The sequence below is a fragment of the Aristolochia californica genome, unplaced genomic scaffold (genome assembly GCF_029961685.1).
Source record: "Aristolochia californica isolate CCGP_79_NKW_82.1479 unplaced genomic scaffold, dmAriCali1.0.hap1 SCAF_10, whole genome shotgun sequence".
In the NCBI taxonomy this organism is placed as follows: domain Eukaryota; kingdom Viridiplantae; phylum Streptophyta; class Magnoliopsida; order Piperales; family Aristolochiaceae; genus Aristolochia; species Aristolochia californica.
The window spans coordinates 4,310,106-4,328,028 of NW_027181771.1; the positions used below are offsets into that span (position 1 = coordinate 4,310,106).

The 17,923-nt window shown below is 34.4% G+C and overlaps 1 protein-coding gene across 3 annotated transcripts in view; it reads left to right on the forward strand.

Moving 5' to 3' along the window:
* Window positions 1–9,780, forward strand: part of LOC137940616 (uncharacterized) — a 48,174-nt gene extending 38,394 nt beyond the window's left edge. For 2 of the 3 annotated variants that reach the window (XM_068785772.1, XM_068785779.1), the window contains exons 13-24: window positions 1,325–1,576; window positions 1,680–1,783; window positions 2,177–2,421; window positions 2,819–2,887; window positions 2,979–3,043; window positions 3,565–3,734; window positions 3,816–3,894; window positions 4,805–5,045; window positions 5,207–5,252; window positions 5,464–5,572; window positions 9,389–9,451; window positions 9,524–9,780. In XM_068785772.1, the coding sequence (XP_068641873.1) occupies window positions 1,325–1,576; window positions 1,680–1,783; window positions 2,177–2,421; window positions 2,819–2,887; window positions 2,979–3,043; window positions 3,565–3,734; window positions 3,816–3,894; window positions 4,805–5,045; window positions 5,207–5,252; window positions 5,464–5,572; window positions 9,389–9,451; window positions 9,524–9,613 (1,533 nt within the window). In that variant the 3' untranslated portion in view covers window positions 9,614–9,780. Of the gene's footprint in view, window positions 1–1,324; window positions 1,577–1,679; window positions 1,784–2,176; window positions 2,422–2,818; window positions 2,888–2,978; window positions 3,044–3,564; window positions 3,735–3,815; window positions 3,895–4,804; window positions 5,046–5,195; window positions 5,253–5,463; window positions 5,573–9,388; window positions 9,452–9,523 lie in introns of those variants that run through there. The other variant, XM_068785775.1, reaches the window with a different exon arrangement.
* Window positions 9,781–17,923: the final 8,143 nt, after the last annotated feature.

Sequence of the window (17,923 nt, forward strand, 5' to 3'; positions counted from 1 at the left end):
TGTCTATATTTCACTGAATCTTTTCAATCATTATGTTATATTACTTGTGGATGGTACCACAATTTTATTGTGTATATGTATTTAAGCATAGGTTGGAAGGCTGTTACACAGCGCCTGTTCAATTTGCTTTAGGAAACTACTTCTCAATACCATCTTACAATAGACCTCTGTGTAGACAAATGTTTGACCTCCTTTGCGTTAAGTTCCATGCACAAATTGTCACTTGATCCCCATTTAAGAGTTATGTAAAGTTTGAGGATCAAAAAGGTATGAGAAGAGAGAGTCAGAGACGGAAGAGTGTAGGAGGCAGAGAGAATTGCCGTAGATTGGAGAAAGGAAGTTAGGGGTCGGGCTCAACCCCCATCTCTCCTTTACAAGATTCACATAAGCTAAAATAAGGTATAAAGGAATTCTTGCTATTCTCTAAAAAAGGTTCAAAGACAAATCTGCCCTGTTCCTTCAACTGATTAACTAATTCTAATTACATAACTGCCAACTATATGAAGAAACAAAAAGATAATAAGACCTGACTGAGAGGAATGTCTTACATTTTTATCCTCATAGCCAAATGACTAAAATATCCCAAACCATATTTTTCAACAAGTTTACTTCTCCGGGCCCATGGTTGTATATCATGTTATATAGCTAACTTCTTCAATTTTTTGTTATAGTTGCACTGCTTTTGTTCCTCATTCACCTTAAGCATTGCACTGCTTTTGTTCCTCGTTCCCCTTAAGCATTAAGTGCTACAACTGACTTACCACCACTAGATTAATACTAGTGCTTTCTCTTTCATCCATGAGAAATCAGCATACTTTTTCATATACCGTGTTCATCTCTGTCATCTTTTGGTCAACATGTCACTGATTTCATTCAACATTGGATCCATCATATTAATCAAATAAGTGAGATCCTCCACATGCCTTGATGGTCAGTTACTTCCAGAAGATTTTTTTCTTGCACCTTCAACCGTAGCTTTCCCACATTGGGCCTAGCTGGCCTTATTATAATTGTGACTCCATATGTACTTCAGTCATCTTTCAAATTGCTAATGTCTTTTTTATCTCTCAGTCCTGTGCTCTAGCTTCTGAGAAAGAGATGTACTTGGGTCTAGCTTATAACTAAAATATTCTTCTTCAAACATTTGCTTGGTTTTACCTTGAGGAACCTTTCTTCTTGATATAAACAATTCTTTTGGTTGAAATTTATATTCTTCTGTAAATAGGCACTTTCTATGTAACATCCTTTTGCGTATCTTTATTTCCATGCTACTCGACATTAGCTATGTTGCATTTATTCTAAGTTCAGTTCACCCATTTGGCAGGTTGGATTTTCTCATTGTAACATCTTACGAACAATTATTCAGCATGCCTGCTCGCGTTTTCATTCTCTTGCATGTAGTAATACAAGGGATGTTTTGCCAAGTGGATTGAAATCCAGACAAGAAACTAAAGCAGGTCCCAAAACCGGAACCACTCAAAAAGTTTTTGTCATATTTGGAGGAGAAACTTCAGAACGCCAAGTCTCGCTCATGAGTGGAACAAATGTTTGGCTCAACCTGCAAGCTTTTGATGATGTGAGCAAGTAACATTAAAATAAGCATTAAAAGTGGAGTTGGTGGCCCCCAGTAACTACTATTCTCATTTATAGCATCTGATTTGTGGTTTTGGTGACTCCAGCTTGACGTAACTCCATGCTTGCTTGCCCCCACAAATGGTTATGCTACTCTGCCCCAAACAAATGAGGAGCAAGATGTTCATTCCAGAACTGTTTGGTCTTTACCGTAAGTCCATTTTCAACAACATGCCCCATTGTCTTTAAAAATAATTAAGCCAAGTATGTGAGAACTTTGTAATGCTCTAAAATTTTGAAAATAGATGATATTTTTAGTCTATGCATGTAAATTATCCAAAAATCCTTTGTAGTTTTAACATGCATTACATCTTCCCTTTACTACTGTGTGAATTCAGCGAGCACTATTATAGGGTATCTGCATGCATCTGCTATCCTCAGTCAACTCTATGAAAATTCTCCCTTTTTGAGAAAATATAAATTTTCTGTGGTGATAGTATCATCTATCTTGGAACTTTTAACAGTATATTTTTGTGATAAGAGGCAGATTTCTTTTTAACTTGTCATATATCTTTCTATTAAAACTATGTGTGCTTTAATACAGGTACTCTCTTGTGCTTAGGCACACCGTTGAGGAGGTTCGAGCTGCATGCATTGAAGCAATGGAGCCAGTTAGGGCTGCTTTTACATCCCAGTTGCGGGACCAAGTGATGGTGGACCTCATTGAAGGGCTTGGCAAAAGTAAATGGTTCACAGGGTTTGACATATCTGATGATCTTCCTGTGAAATTTTCACTGGAACAGTGGATAAATCATGCTAAAGAGACTGAAGCCACAGTCTACATTGCAGGTCTTGTTGGAGACTAAGGTTTTTCTTTTTTAATAGTGAGAAATTCATTAAAAGGAAGAGAAGAACATACAAAAAGACAGACAAACTAGTGGAAAAATAAAAGATACATCAAGTGGAATCAACTAAAGTAAATGAATCGCCTACAACCAAATAAAACTGAGTAACTCCAGAATGGGCAAAATTATCAGCCTTGGAGTAAGCACTCCGTGGACCTAAGTATTCAAGACGAAAAGACACAATTTGAGCTGAAAAATGGAAGTTGGTGTTAATTATTGTACAGTTAAGTCACCATCAGTAGTTTTATCCAGAAGAGTCACTTTGAGCTCCATCTACTTGTTCTATTTCAATATTTCTCTGCTTTTTAATTTTTATTAATATTGTTGGTGGCTTGTGACAGTCCATGGTGGTATTGGTGAGGATGGGACACTTCAATCTTTGCTAGAGGCTGCAGGAGTTCCTTATACAGGTTGAATATTATGGTAACTTATTTCTGAGAAATTAACAACAATCTCCTTATTACTGCTTGGAGCACATCTTTTATGGCTTTGGTTATGCAGGCCCTGGTGTCACTGCTTCAAGAACTTGCATGGACAAAGTTGCAACTTCTCTCGCTCTTAATCATGTATGCTACAATTTGTCATGAACTCAGTATCCTTAGGAGAACCTTATATATAATAGCTTATTAAGCTTATTATTCCTTTTTTTCTTTATAATGTTGATTACACAAACACACTACACCCATTCCCCTAACACAAACAAGTACTCCACCACCCCCCCACCCCCCCCCCCCCCCCCCTCCAATCCAAATCGATCATTAGGTTATTATTACTATTATTATTTGCTTACATATGATCCTGTTGGTAGAATTACTGTAGTGCCTGGTGATCTATTTGTTTTACTATATCCATAGGGTTTTCAAACTCTCTTCTTTGGTTTCCATCTACTCCATGGTGACAATAGTTTTGTTCTTCTACATATAGATGATAGGTTTCTAACTATTAAGATGAATTTAGATGACTGACAAACAATTTTTGAAGTTTTCTGTCATGAATTACATGACAAATTTTTAGTTTATCATTCATGTGGATCATTCCAGCAATATGCTCCTTCTTGTAAGTTTTAACATATTGTTTGAGTGGACAGCTGACAAAGATGGGAGTTCTCACTATCAAGAAGGATGTGCGAAAAAAGGAGGAGCTACTAAATGCATCTCTATCAGATGTTTGGATAGACTTAACCACAAAGCTGCAGTCTGACACATTATGCATTAAACCTGCTCGGGATGGATGTTCTACTGGAGTTGCCAGATTATGGTATGTCAACTGATTCATTCTTTTGTAAATTTCATCATATAAACAGTTTATAAATAAATTATGGAGCATGTTGTTCTGCAGCTGTGTAGAGGACCTCTCAGTTTATGCAAGTGCATTGAGGAGATGCCTTCTACGCCTTCCTTCAAATTGTTTATCGAAGGTCAATTGCAAACTGTCTTTTCACTAGAGTCAAATATAAAAATGCTTTTTGTCCAGATGACAAATAACTTTCATTTAGTTCACTTCTTTTATGTTTTCTATAATTGTGTACGTGAGTATGTCATCTTCATTCATTTCATGATGATCTTGTCTGTGGTCCATGCATGATGTCTAATTGGTTATACTGAATTTCAACAAAATGTTTGAGAAAATGTTGTTATGCTAATGGACCTCGTGACCTGCTTAAAGGATTTAATTTTTCTTTTTACTTTCAGAATATCTCTTGCACATTATCTTTTCCAAGCAGAGTGCCATTAGTATTCAGTTTCATATCACCTTGTAATGCTGAAATCAGTACTTTATTTTATGAATTTTGAATGGCGGCATATTTCAGCACCAAATAACAGATGGTGTGCGTGGGCATGTGTGTGTGCACCTGTGATTGTGGGTGTGGGTGTGCGTGGGTGCGTACCTGCATGTGCGCGTATGTGTGCATGTGTGTGTGTGTGTGCGAGTGTGTGTGTGTGTGTGTGTGTGTGTGTATGATAGCCATTAGTATTCAGTTTCTAATATCACCTTGTAATGCTGAAATCAGTACTTTATTTTATGAATGTTGAATGATGGCATATTTCAGCACCAAATAACATTCAGTACGTAACATGTATGTGCTGATGTGTGTGTTCAAATTTGGGACTAGTTAAAGGATTGAAATTGATTTTGTGCCAACCATATAAATATTTAGAAGTTTGGAATGTTTAGAGATTAATTAACTACTAATGGAAGAGTTTGATATCTTTCCATGGGCTTGAAACTTTTGTGACTGCTATAAATTTTCTATTTCGTTTTGGTATTTGGAACTGATAATATCGTTCTAATATCTGTTTAATGTGATGGTCCTTAAAATTGCTTAGACACATGGAATGATTGAGATGCCAAATCCACCTCCAGAATTTTTGATCTTTGAACCTTTCATTGAAACGGATGAAATGAGTTTTTCATCAAATTCTCACAAACTCATGTGGAAAGGACACAGTAGATGGATCGAAGTGACAGCTGGTGTCATGGGAAGACGTGGGAAAATGCATTCACTAATTCCAAGCATTACAGTGAAGGAAAGTGGGGACATTTTATCTCTAGAAGAGAAATTCCAAGGTTAGTTATCTTGGTCACTATTTATTATATAGAAACAAAGGAAACAGAACATTTTCTTTTTGAAATTCTTGGAGGTCTCAGAAAGCATATTATTTCTTTTCATGTGGCTGAGTTATGTCATGACTTGTAATTTGTTGAGTAGATTTGTAGTTTTTGTACAGGTGGAACTGGAATAAATTTGACTCCACCTCCAACAACAATTATCAGGTATCGTTACATACATTCCCCTAGTATTGTGGGATTATATGACTTCACTGTAATTTAATGTCGATATTTTGTCTTCTTTTTCCTTTATTTGCATCTACATTAAGCATATTGCATTTCAATGCTCTATCCTTGGGCTTGCTTCCTTTGCTTGTGACAATATTGACTAAAAACGGAAGTGAAACTCTTTTTTTTATCTTTTTCTTTTTCTCAGTGAAGTGGCCCTACAGAAATGCAAAGAGCGGATTGAAATTATAGCAAATACATTGGAATTGGAAGGATTTTCACGTATTGATGCATTTGTTAATGCTGACAATGGGGAGGTACTTGCTTTGATAATCTCTATTTTGCTTCTAAGTTTTCAACCATAATTTGTGAATTACAAATTATTCATAAAATGTAGGGCCAGAGCATGCACATTGATTTTCTAGAGCAGATGCACAAGAAGTACTTGTGTTCTGAAAAGAATAACTATACTAAGAATCTGGCCTTCCTAGGATCTTGGTGGTTCAAACACAAATTCCATCTTGTATTAGCATTCACATTAGAAGATCTAAGCCTTTCTTTATGAGAAAAAATGAAAAATAGAAGAATGAGAGGAGGAAGAAGAAAAAGGAGAAAAAAAGATGCTGAAAGAGAGCGTTGAGAAGAGATCTCGTTGGGGTCAGAAATCGACCCCTCTTCCTTCCTATTAACTTAAGTGAGTTTGAAATATAATTACATATTTACTCCTCTTACACATAACTCATTATAACTTCCTTACCATGCCTCTAAACAACATAAAAACTGGACCATAGACACACCTGAGCATTCTAAATATGACAGTTCTCTCACTGAGATATACAACTCATATAAAATAACTAAAATGCCCTGTATACTACATTTAATACTCTTCATCAAGCTGGAGCATATATGTCTAAAAGCTCTAGCTTGTTACAAAATGCCCAAATATTTCACATCTACTCAACTCAAGGCTTTAGTAAAAATATCACCAACTTGATCACCAAATGAAACATAGGGGGTAACAACTTCTCTCCTCATTATTTCATCTTGAATAAAGTGGCAATCAACTTCTATATGTTTGGTCTTCTCGTGAAACACTAGACTGCCTGTAATAAAAATAGCTATCACAATACATGGTCATAGGTTCCACAACCCGCAGGTTTAACTCTTGAAGAACTAATCTCACCCACATTAACCCATTTACTGTAAGAGCCATAGCTCTATACTTAGCTTCTGCATTATAACGGGCTACCACATTTTGTTTTTTGCTCTTCCAACTTACTAAATTTCCCCTTAAAAATATACCATAGCTAGTAATGAATTTTTTATCAAGTTTAGAGCCAATATAGTTTGCATCTGAAAATGCTTCTATCTTCAAATGATTGTGAGATTCAAAAGACAACCCCTTTCCAAGTGACCCTTTTAAATACTTCCATATCCTTTGAGCAGCCTCTAAATGTACCTTGCATGGATGTTCCATGAATTGGCTTACTCGTAGAAAATGATATATCAAGACAAGTGACTGTGGCACAAATTAGTTTTCCAACTAATATTCAATACATTGTTTTGTCCTTGAGCTCATCGCTGCTTTCATCATAAAGATCATTGTTAACATCCATGGGTGTCTCTATAGATTTTGCACCTAACAAACTATACTCCTGTAACATATCTGTAACATACTTCTACTTTGTTAACACAATTCCTACCCTTGCTTCTAGCAATTTTTATTCCAAGTATTTTAATGAACCCAGATCTTTAGTCTGGAAATGTTTAGCAAAGTGCTCTTTTACTTCTTCAATGCCTTTCGTATCACTCCCTAATAGAACAATATCATCAACATAAATAAGTAGTACTATAATTCCCGACGATCGTTTGATAACAAAAGAGTGATCAAAGTGGCTCCTTGAGAACCCAAAAGACATTACTACTTGGTTGAACTTCTCTAACCATGTCCTAGGACTCTATTTAAGTTCATAAATTGTCTCTTAAAGTAGGAAATAGTTGGACCAACTTCGCTAGGGAAGGATGGCCTAATCGTATATACCATTGGAAGGGTGAAACTGCAGCATGAAAGGCAAGTGGAGAAAGTTGTGGTGAGCCTTCCAGGTTGATATTGTCTTCCTCTCTCACACATGGAACCAATCATCTTCCAAGTGATGAGATCCTGAAACACACAATAAGAGGGATAATAGGTCACTGAACAATTCGTGGACTTTGTAAGCTGACTAACCAATAAAAAATTAAGCAAAAATGTAGAAACAAACAATACAAATTTTAAGTGACATGAATGGAGTAGTTGCAATATTGCCCACTCCCTGAACAGAAGACACGGACCCATCAGTAAGTGTAACATGTTTAAAAACTGAGGAGTCCCTTAAATCAGTAAACAAGGATGACATTCCGGACATATGAGAGGAGGCTCCTTAGGAAGACATAGGACACATGTAAGGTGGACGTACCTGAACTTGCAAGGTTAGCCAAAGGAAGTGTAGGCTTTACAAATGCAAGGAGGAGGAAACTGAAGTCAACTGAGCAATGCACTGGGCAAGCTGTTGTAACTCATCAGGAGCACCTGGTAGAATACCTATCACAAATCTATTAGAGGACTTAGTGTTGCCATGAACCAAGGAGTTGGCCCATATGTGCTTGCCAAACTTACTCTAGAACTTACTGGAAAACTGATTTGTGTGTCCATAGTGAACACACTTTCTGTCACCTTTGCCATCACTTCGACCTCGTCCTCTAGTTGAATCATCCCAGCCTCTGCATCTAACACTTCCACCATGATCCCTAACAGATTCTGATTGACCAAGAGTATTAAGTGTAGTTGCATTAACACCTTTAACTTTACTTCCCTTGTATATAATTGTTGTCTCTGCATGCATAACTCTGTTAAAGGTTGTAGAAAGTTATGGAATGCTATTTGAGGCAACAACATTCAGAAATTCAAATATGAGCCAACAACATTCAGGTGTAACTTCAGCCATAAACTACCAAAAATGGCAAAAGATAGGGTGATGTCAGCCTTCTTGGAGGTGATGCAGACACCAGGCACAGTATTAGGTTGTGCACACTGTAGATGGGATAGTCTCAAGTCAAAAGACCCTCTTGGGGCAGTAATCAGACATAAAACTTCTCAATGGGCAGCAGGTTCCATCAACCCTAGGGTTATGGTAGAAAAAAAGACAAAAAACCAAACCTTGTCTCTTAGTCAATAGAAAATCTTGAAATCCCCATCTCTGAGAAGATGTTGTGTTTAGAGGAAGAAGTACTTCACGGACTTAAAATCACAACCTTACGGCTCTAATATTATAAGAATAAATGAAGAATAGAAGAATGGGAGAAGAGAGGAAGAAGAAAAAGGAGGAAAGAGATGCTAAAAGAGAGCATTGAGAAGAGCTCTCATTTGGGTAAACAATCGAACCCTCGTCCTTCTTATTAACTTAAGCGAGTTTGAGAGATTATTACACATAACTCTTTATAACTTCTAAACCATACCTCTAAACAACATAAAAATTGGACCATTGACATAACTAAACATTATGAACATGACTGTACTCTCACTGAAATATACAGATAATGTAAAATGACCAAACTGCCCTTGAATACTACATTTAACACTCTTTTTTTATGGTGGAAAGCTAAGCACACGTCCTCAATGAATCCCACTAATCATTATGAAATTCTAAATCTTCTCAAAAGTGCCACCATTTTATTTTCTTATGAAGAACACAAATACCTTATTTTTTCCAAAAAAAGTAGTAAATTCTGCATATTACATAAAGGGTTGCAACTAGGCATTTCATAAATCCAAACTCCCAAATAACTAATTTATTGTTTCAGAAATCAAGCTTTTTAGATGACTTCCTCAATGAATTGTTTTGTACTAATCAATTTTCGGGAAATATGGTCATACTAATCATATGCATATGGACTTGTCTTAATATTTTAAGTTTGCTTAGGAAGTAATGTAGGATCATAGAGCTTTAACACTCCACCAGGAAAAAAAGAGAAAAAAATAGGAATATAGGTTAATTTGGCAATACCTTTGCTACATTCAATGACTACCTCTCTCTCTCTCTCTCTCTGTTTTGAATGTTAACCTATGACTCTTATCTGAAAGTATATTTTGACAGGTTTTGATCATAGAGGTTAACACTGTACCAGGAATGACTCCTTCGACTGTCTTGATCCATCAGGTAATAAGAATCCTTGATTATAAAATATTAGCTATAGAAAATAGTGACTAATCTATTGCCCATATATTTCAGGCACTTGCTGAACAGCCACCCATGTATCCTCAACAGTTCTTCCGCAAACTGCTTGATTTGGCTGCAGAGAGGTCAGTAAGTTCGAGTTGATGGACAATATTTTATGACAAATCCATTATTGGAAGTGAATTTCGAACTGCCTCATAATTGCTGTAACTTGTGCTCTTTGTGACATTTAATTCTTTCAAAGTCGTGTTCAGTATTTTCTGTGCAAGGAAAAGGATGTCAACTATTTGAAACGAGGAAACATGATTTGCTTTTTGAAATTCCAGTCAGAGCCAATAATCGGAACAGTTATAGGTGAGAGGAAGAAGATGGTAAAGCCGGAGAGGAGAGGAGAGAGAGAGAGAGAGAGTAATAAGTGGGCTACGTTACTGCATGCCATCTCTACCAATTTTACAAAAGTAATGCCAAGTAAATTACAATCAACATATAAAGAAACCGTCCTATGACACGTACGAAAGCTAGTCTGAATCTTCACATTTGTATCAACCAAACTGTTCACATGGCAGATGAACAAGCATACTGATAAATATATACATATGCCACCAGCCACTAACTGCTCATAGATCACTCTCAGCAATCAAAGGACCCAGGAATGACTGTCAACACTTGAACATGTGAAGTATTGTCCCAAAATAAATTTGAATTTTTATGAATTAACTAAAGTTTTTAAATAAGATAGTTGGAATGATCTTTCCATTGCCTTTGCCCTAACCTTCTTTGTCTTCCAAACCATTTTTCCTTTGATTTTGTCAATTTCCTTGATTTCCAACCATCCAAATCGAAAAAGGGGTGACGTTTTTTTCAACCAAAGGCTTCTCTACTCCAACTCCGATTTTTTTCAAGATAGTGAAGACTAACTTTATGGCTAAGAAGGATACTCCTTTCAAATATTCAAATATTTGTGAAGAAATTCCAAATTGGAGAGAATCTTTCTAAACGAGACTGCAAAGGAATAAGTACTTCAAGAATATCATTCCAAAAACCATAGTAGAGCCTCGCAAGGTAGATTTGGAGTTTTGTAACAAAGAGATAAAGGGATTGAAAGACTTCTTCCATTCCTATATGGGACCCTTTGGAAAGTGTGGAGGCCATTTACCCGTTATTGGTAAAGGTCTTCTACACTAACCTAGAGGTAGAAGAGTTATCCCCTGGTACCTTGAAGCTCTCATCCTATTTAAAGATGACCACCATCTCCATCAACTCCAGTGATCTCACTGAGATATTGGGCACAACCACTATGGGGATCACGAGATATGTAAAAGAGAATTGGTTGATGAATCTCTACGATGATTGCCCCCCAAAACCTTGAAGATGCTATTCAGTTCATCTTTGGGCAACCACCTACGAAATGAGGATTAAGGACTCGCATATGAAACGAATCATTGTGGAGATTATCACCCACGTCCTAGGATGACCACCGTAGACATCTTCTGGATGTGGGCCATCACTCAGAGGACCACCTCAATTTTGGACACTTCATGGCTAACCGGATGATGGACGTCGCTTTGATTTCACTAGCTGATGGTTTACCATTTGCTCAACAGATCACCAACATCCTTCGCCATTCCAGAGTAGACCTCATCGATGAGGAAAGTGTGAATTTGATGAAGAAAATGTCAATCAGTGATATCAAGGTTAGCAAGTTCGGCTTTGTCAAATAGAGAGGCCAATGGGCTCAAAAGGAGACAATCGGCAAAGACGCACCTCAATAAGTCGACTTAGGAGATGAAATGAGTTTGGAACCATCTCAACCAGAGCAATACGAGTTTGTAAAGAGGAAGCCAGCTAAATGTGCATCCTCATCCTCAAATCGGTTCCAACAACTTGAAGAGGCAATTGATTAATTGAAGGCATCCCAAGCCACGATAGTGGCTACACAAGAAGAGCTCAAGATGTGGCCAGCTTAGGATCCAATCCAGGCTTGAGATCCTACTCAATCTCCTTATGTTTTCTACTTACATACGAGTATGTAATCATCTTTTTGTACAAATTTTGATTACATATGAAAGGCCATTGAGCTACTTTTTGTCTCACACTTCTAATTTTCAATATCTTTTTTAGCATGATAAAAACGGGGAGAAAAACAATACAAGGCACTAAAGCACTAAAATCGAAAACTAAAATTCGAAATTTTGATGTGCATAGATTAAGGGGGAGCTATTTCCCTAAATTGAAAATTTTACTTAGCTCAGTTTTTCAAAATTAGGCTTTGTCATCATAAAAAAGGGGAGGTTGTTGACTAAGCGGTGAGTCCCTTCTTTATTTTGATGTTAACAAAACATATTGATTTAATAATGGTAATTCTAGAATTTTAGATGCATTTCCTTAAAACACAAAATTCAAAGTCTATTGCAAAGAATCAGCAAAAGCTTAGGAATGACCTCGAGCTACACAACAATGTCAAAGTGTTCTTGAAGAAACACCCCTCAGAAAGAACAAGTAAAGAATTGAAGTCTAGAGTTTAGAAAATCATGAAAATCACAAAACTCAATCAATGTAAGAAAGCAGTCCCAAACCTTCAAAACTTGAGGTACAATGGAAACTTTTGGAGATTTAGGACATATTTGTATTTCTACATGTTTTACCAAACCATATATACATTTCACACGTGTTACAGTCACTTAGGATCATTTTTATTCATGCTTTGAAAATCTACTTAGTGAGCTAACACTTGATCGATAAAGTAGAAGTGTACATGCCAAAAATATAAAGCAAGATCCACCAATTAGGGTCGATCGTTCAATCAATTAGAACATGGCCAAACTTTGCTAAAGCATTATCCACCATTCCCAATGGGCTGATCAATCAATAGGGTCCAAGTAATGTAAACTCATGTTAATTGATAGATCAACCTCCCAACGTTGATCGATCTATCATACAAAACTTTGTCAACAGAAGACGAAAAGCATGATCGATCATATTGATCGATCATACCATTGATCAATAAATCATTTTTTTTACCAAACTAGAGCCATTACACAATTGATTGATAAAAAATTTATATAGATCGATCAATTTAAATTCAGCTTTTTGTAATCAGGCAAAATACAGCTATTTTGACTTGGAGAACTTATAAATACCCCCACCAAATGTCCTTTTGAGAAGTTAATGAGCCTTTATGGATGTAACTAATACATTCTACTCTCAAATGCTTGAAATTCCCTCCTAAGTCCTATTTTGAGAAAGAAAAAACCTATATTGCAAAATCATTTCATCCCTTTTCTATTCCACTCTTTGCATTCATATAGTAAAGCGCCTAATCATCACCATTGTGCATCAAAGGCTGAAGGCTTGGACATTTCAAGGAGAAGGTTGTCTGTCCTCAATTAATAAGGGTGTAAGTTTTTCTTGTTTTGTAATTTTTCAATTTCTTAATAGATTCATCTAGAACCTTGTGAATCTAAATAGAAAGGCCTGCTAGAACTAGAATATAACTAATCATAGGGGAGATTGTATTGTAATTGTGTATTTGAGAATACATGTGGCTTGAGAGAGAGTCATATTCTCTTTCTTGTAAATTTCAAGTTAATAGAGCTGATATTAGTGAAATTTCTCAAGTATGAGTTCTTGGGTGGTATTGCACACTTATTTTTCAATTTTAAAAAACTCAATTCCCAACCACACCTACCCACACCCAAACACACACACACACACACACACACACACCTCGCCAGAAACTTCATTTTGGAAAATTTGACTTAGTAATTTTATTTTTTGTTGAATCTCTAAAGGTTTTATTTGATAAAAAAAATTAAAAATGCTCTCTTGCGGTAAAACGATAATTTGATTAAAAAAAGAGCTTCTAATTTCATTTATTATTGTAGTTTTTGGATCCTGGATAAAAGTATTTCCTACTTTAGTACATACTATTTTTCATAAATTTAGTTTGATCTATTTTTCTATAGGCATTATTTCATTGGGAAAGGTGTTACAAGAGTTATATGTTGGTTAAATCCTTGACTAGTAAAAACAAATAGGGAGTACATACTTGTGTAAGCAAATGTTTTCTTTTGGAAGTTCATAATTAATCATGATATCAACACCATTGGCTGTTGTGAGGGTTTGAGATGTTTTCTCAAAATATTTAGTATAGACTATTCCCTCTCAAAAGTAGCATATATCTACACCACTATCCACTAATACTAGTAAATTACTTAAATAGAAATCTTAGGATATTAACAATTTAATTCAATGTACCATTTTTTATAGATAACTAGTTTTAGGAGACTGAAGTCTAGCTCTTTCTATACCACTTAATGTGAAGCAAAATCTTGATTCGCTTCTAATTCTTCTAACCTAAGGTTTATTACCATAATTTCATATTTTAAGTTATTTATTTCTCATTTCAGATCATCGATTCAAATAGGGACTTGCCCTTTTGCTTTTATCATTTCTTGAAATTTACTCATATTGTAAACATTTTGTACAATTTTTTTATGATTCAAAATCAAATAGACCATCTAAATTTCTTCTTTTTACCTCAAACTTTAGATTTTTTCCTAAAATAACATTGATATCCTTTTCTTGTGATTTTGTCTTCAATTTTCTTTTGCCGAAAAAAAAAATCTTCGTAGATGTAAAAAATTCATCTTTTGTGTTCCCTATTTCTTGAATATTTTGGTCACATAAAAATTACACAACGTGTGGAATAAAATACTTTTTTCTTATATTTCTTTTTCTATTTCTCCCCCTCAAGCTGGAAGGTATCAATGTAATCCCAGCTTGAAACAAAAACATAACTGTATTTATTATCTCCTCCATCAACATGTCCCGAGGATAAGAACTTAATCGCACACAGACTCTCAAAAAATAAGATGGGTGAAGTATGTACAAAAGAGGTCGAAACCAACCTCATAGAATTTCAAACAAAAGTAGTGATGATAATCACTAAAAGGGATAATACCTTTCACTCAAAGGATGACAATAAAAACCCACTTAAGGGTACTCATAATGGACTAAAAAAACCCATATTTATATAAAAAGAGAAACGAAGCGAAACAACACACAAGAGGTTGGCCCAAAGGTATATGCGAGAGTAAAAAAGGATGGTAGGAGAAAGGTAACCGATAAAATGTGGTATGTGGGGAATGTAACAAAGGAAAATAACCACCTCAATAATAATAAGGAGACTATAACGATAGAAAAATAACTTAAGAAGTTTGACCAAGTATGACCTCAAGAAAATTTCATGAGGGTGAGTAAAAATTTTCAGGGTTGATGATGAAAAAGATATACACAACCAAGTAACAAAAACACAAAAGTCGAAAACAACATTGACTATGGAAAGTCTGATAATTGCATAACTTAACTTATAAGTTTTTGTTTCCAAATTGATCAATCCATATGAGAAAAGTTTCTGATCAAATACTCGATGAATTCATATCTGGAATACTTTCCAAGAATCAAAACAAAAATTTCCAATGATAGACTTTCCTGAATTAACAACACTTTCCTAAATTAGACGTTCCAAAGAAAAGAGATTTTAAGGATCAAAGAGGCGTAAAAAAAGAAGATAGTGTTGAAGTCAGACCAAAACTCTCTGATTAGAAGACAAAATTGGCTAAAAACTCAGATTTTAGGAGAAAAGGAAAATTCTATTCACATCAATGTCTGGAGAGATAATAGGAGAGAAAATAGGGGGAAAAAAGAGAGATTTTCAGCATAAATGACCTTTGGTAATTTTGATATCAATATCTCCCAAAATATAGCTTTGAGTCACAAATGGTTTATTTTTAAAGAAACTAGACTCGAAGAGATTTAATTTCATACCCAATTTGATACACACAAAATCGTTCTAGAATCTTTTATGACCTCTTGATTCTCTTTGTTCTTTTGCTTGACCCTTGCCAGTTGTAATACGAATATCTCCTTAAATATAGATCATATTGACATGAAATATTCTCCTTATAAAACTATTATTCAATAAATTTAATCTAAATATAACTTATCATCATAAAATATACTTATTTAGAGATAAATAATTTGATATATTTTGAACTCTATAATTTGGTTGAATTGAGTACTCTTTCTTCTTTAGCCAGTATGACTATGTACTCTTCCAAGATTTATATTTCCTTGTAGAAAACTAAGATTGAGAATTGGTTGAATAGATAAAAAAAAATAGACTTAAAGATATTTCTTTTGATGTATAATTCTCCATATAAATTATTGTTCTTGATGGTATAAAATGGCTTGAAAGTTTAAGTTTTCTACTGTTGTTCGAACCACTCTTGCAGTCAGACCTTTGCTGCTTCAAATATCGATTTCTCTTCGCAAAAAACTCCTATTGACAAAATTATGTTTATTTGCAGACTCAAATATTATTCCATCAATATATAATTTGAATATGAAAAGGTCAATATAGAGGTTCAAATTCTATAAAAAAAATAAGTACTAGGACAGGAAAGAAAGAAAAAAGATTGAATACGAACTTAAACTACTAGAGATGATAGATTATAAAATGATCACATTATCTCTATGGATTGACCAAGTCAACTCACATAACCTACTTTACTACCATGTTAAATTTCTAGAAAAGAGAACAACTTTACTAACTTGTTATAATATGAGTACAAGAGCTCATATTTATAATAGAGGAAAGTATTAGACTCCAACTACAATTAAACTACATTTGTTTCAATTATATTCAAAGTCTAGCACTTAAAGATAAGTCTTAGCATAATTAAACAATCGAACATAAATTGAAGACTAACATAACTAAAACACTTTTTAACTAAAACTCTTCTGCGAGACCTCATTCCATAATAATTTTGGCTCTGTAACATTTCTTATTGCGAAATTAATATAAAACTCTTCCATATCTTCTCTTCAATACATTTCAAATTCTAAAGTAAGGATTTAATTGTTTATTTCTATTAGAGATTATTCCTACAAAATGCTTGATTATTGTATGAAGCGGGGAATAGACAACATTTTTTGTTAGAACAATTTGTCTTGTTTGGAAGTCAATATCTATTTTGACATCACCTAAAATTTTGGTCTTTTGTTGGGTGGAAAGATAATTATCCCAACAACCTTTTCGTGTGCCAATGAGTCCACAAATTAGGAATCTTTCTATATCTCAATGAGTATTTTTGTTTTGTTTACAAATAGTGGAATGCATGATCATCTTATGAGATGTACCAAATCTATTTCTTAGAATATCTGTCGAGAATCCATTCATTGATGGAGTTATTATCATTTTCTTCAACTACTACATCACTCGGAGTAGACTTTTCATAATAATATCTTTCAAATGGTCTAGATCTTTCTTTTATTTTGTTAAGATTTGACTTTTCTTTTTCTGTAAGGATATTAATTATGAGCCCCTTTACTTTTTCTTCTAATATTTGAACTATTTTTTCGTCATTGGATTTCCTAATTCGAATCCTTTGACATCAACTAGTGGTTGAATAATGGGTATGACTGTTGTTGTATCTTCATTAAGGGGATCTTTGATTTTTTAGTTGACCTTTTGGAGTTTTTCTTTTCTTACAAGGTGTTCACCCATTTTTTTTGGTATATTTTTGTATAACTATTTTGTTTTTTTGTACCACCTAACTCTTTTAGGTTGTTTGTACCTTTAAATAGGCTATAGATTCTACATCAGGGTCATCTAAGATTTTCAGAGTAGTAGCTAGAGGATAAACATAGAGATATATTCATCTTTGTTTATTTTCCAAATTGTTTGTAAGACAATAACATATTTTTTTCTTTCTTTGGTCATATAATTTATGAACCAAATAGGAAAATAAGGATTAAAACACGGTTCTCTTGTTTATTTTTTTCACAACTTAATTATATTTCTTCGTAAAATTTATTTTTATAAAATTCTAGTTGTTTTTTACTAAAAAAAATAAAATACCATTCCCTAAATGGCTTATATTAAAATTCTAGTTCTTTTTCTCTAGAAATTTTAAAATACTACTCCCTAAAAGGTTTATATTAAGGTTGATAGAAAAAATTCACTTAAAGTCTTCCTTTACATTGATCCTGGGTAGGAGAATTTTTCTTCTTTTCACTCCATTGTGTGTGAATGACTTGGTTATCTAGGTATACTTGAGACACTTCTTCCAATCCATGTTGGGTTTCATTTTCTTCAAATAGTCAGCTAAAGTTTTTTCTAGATGAAAGTCTAGAAGATGATCATACTAAAGCTATTTGTTTAGGTCAAGATTTTTTATTGACAAACATTTTTGTAACATCACCATCTGGGTTTTGAACTATTTGTTCAATTCGTTGGTTTGCAATATGTGGAGATGAGATTATTTTCTTAAATTTCCATTAGTCTACAAAATTTATTTCAACCCATTTAATCATCTTATTTACTATCATATTTCTTCTTAACCTTTGGGTTTAAAGTCGATAGGACTTTGGAATGTTTTTAAGCGATAG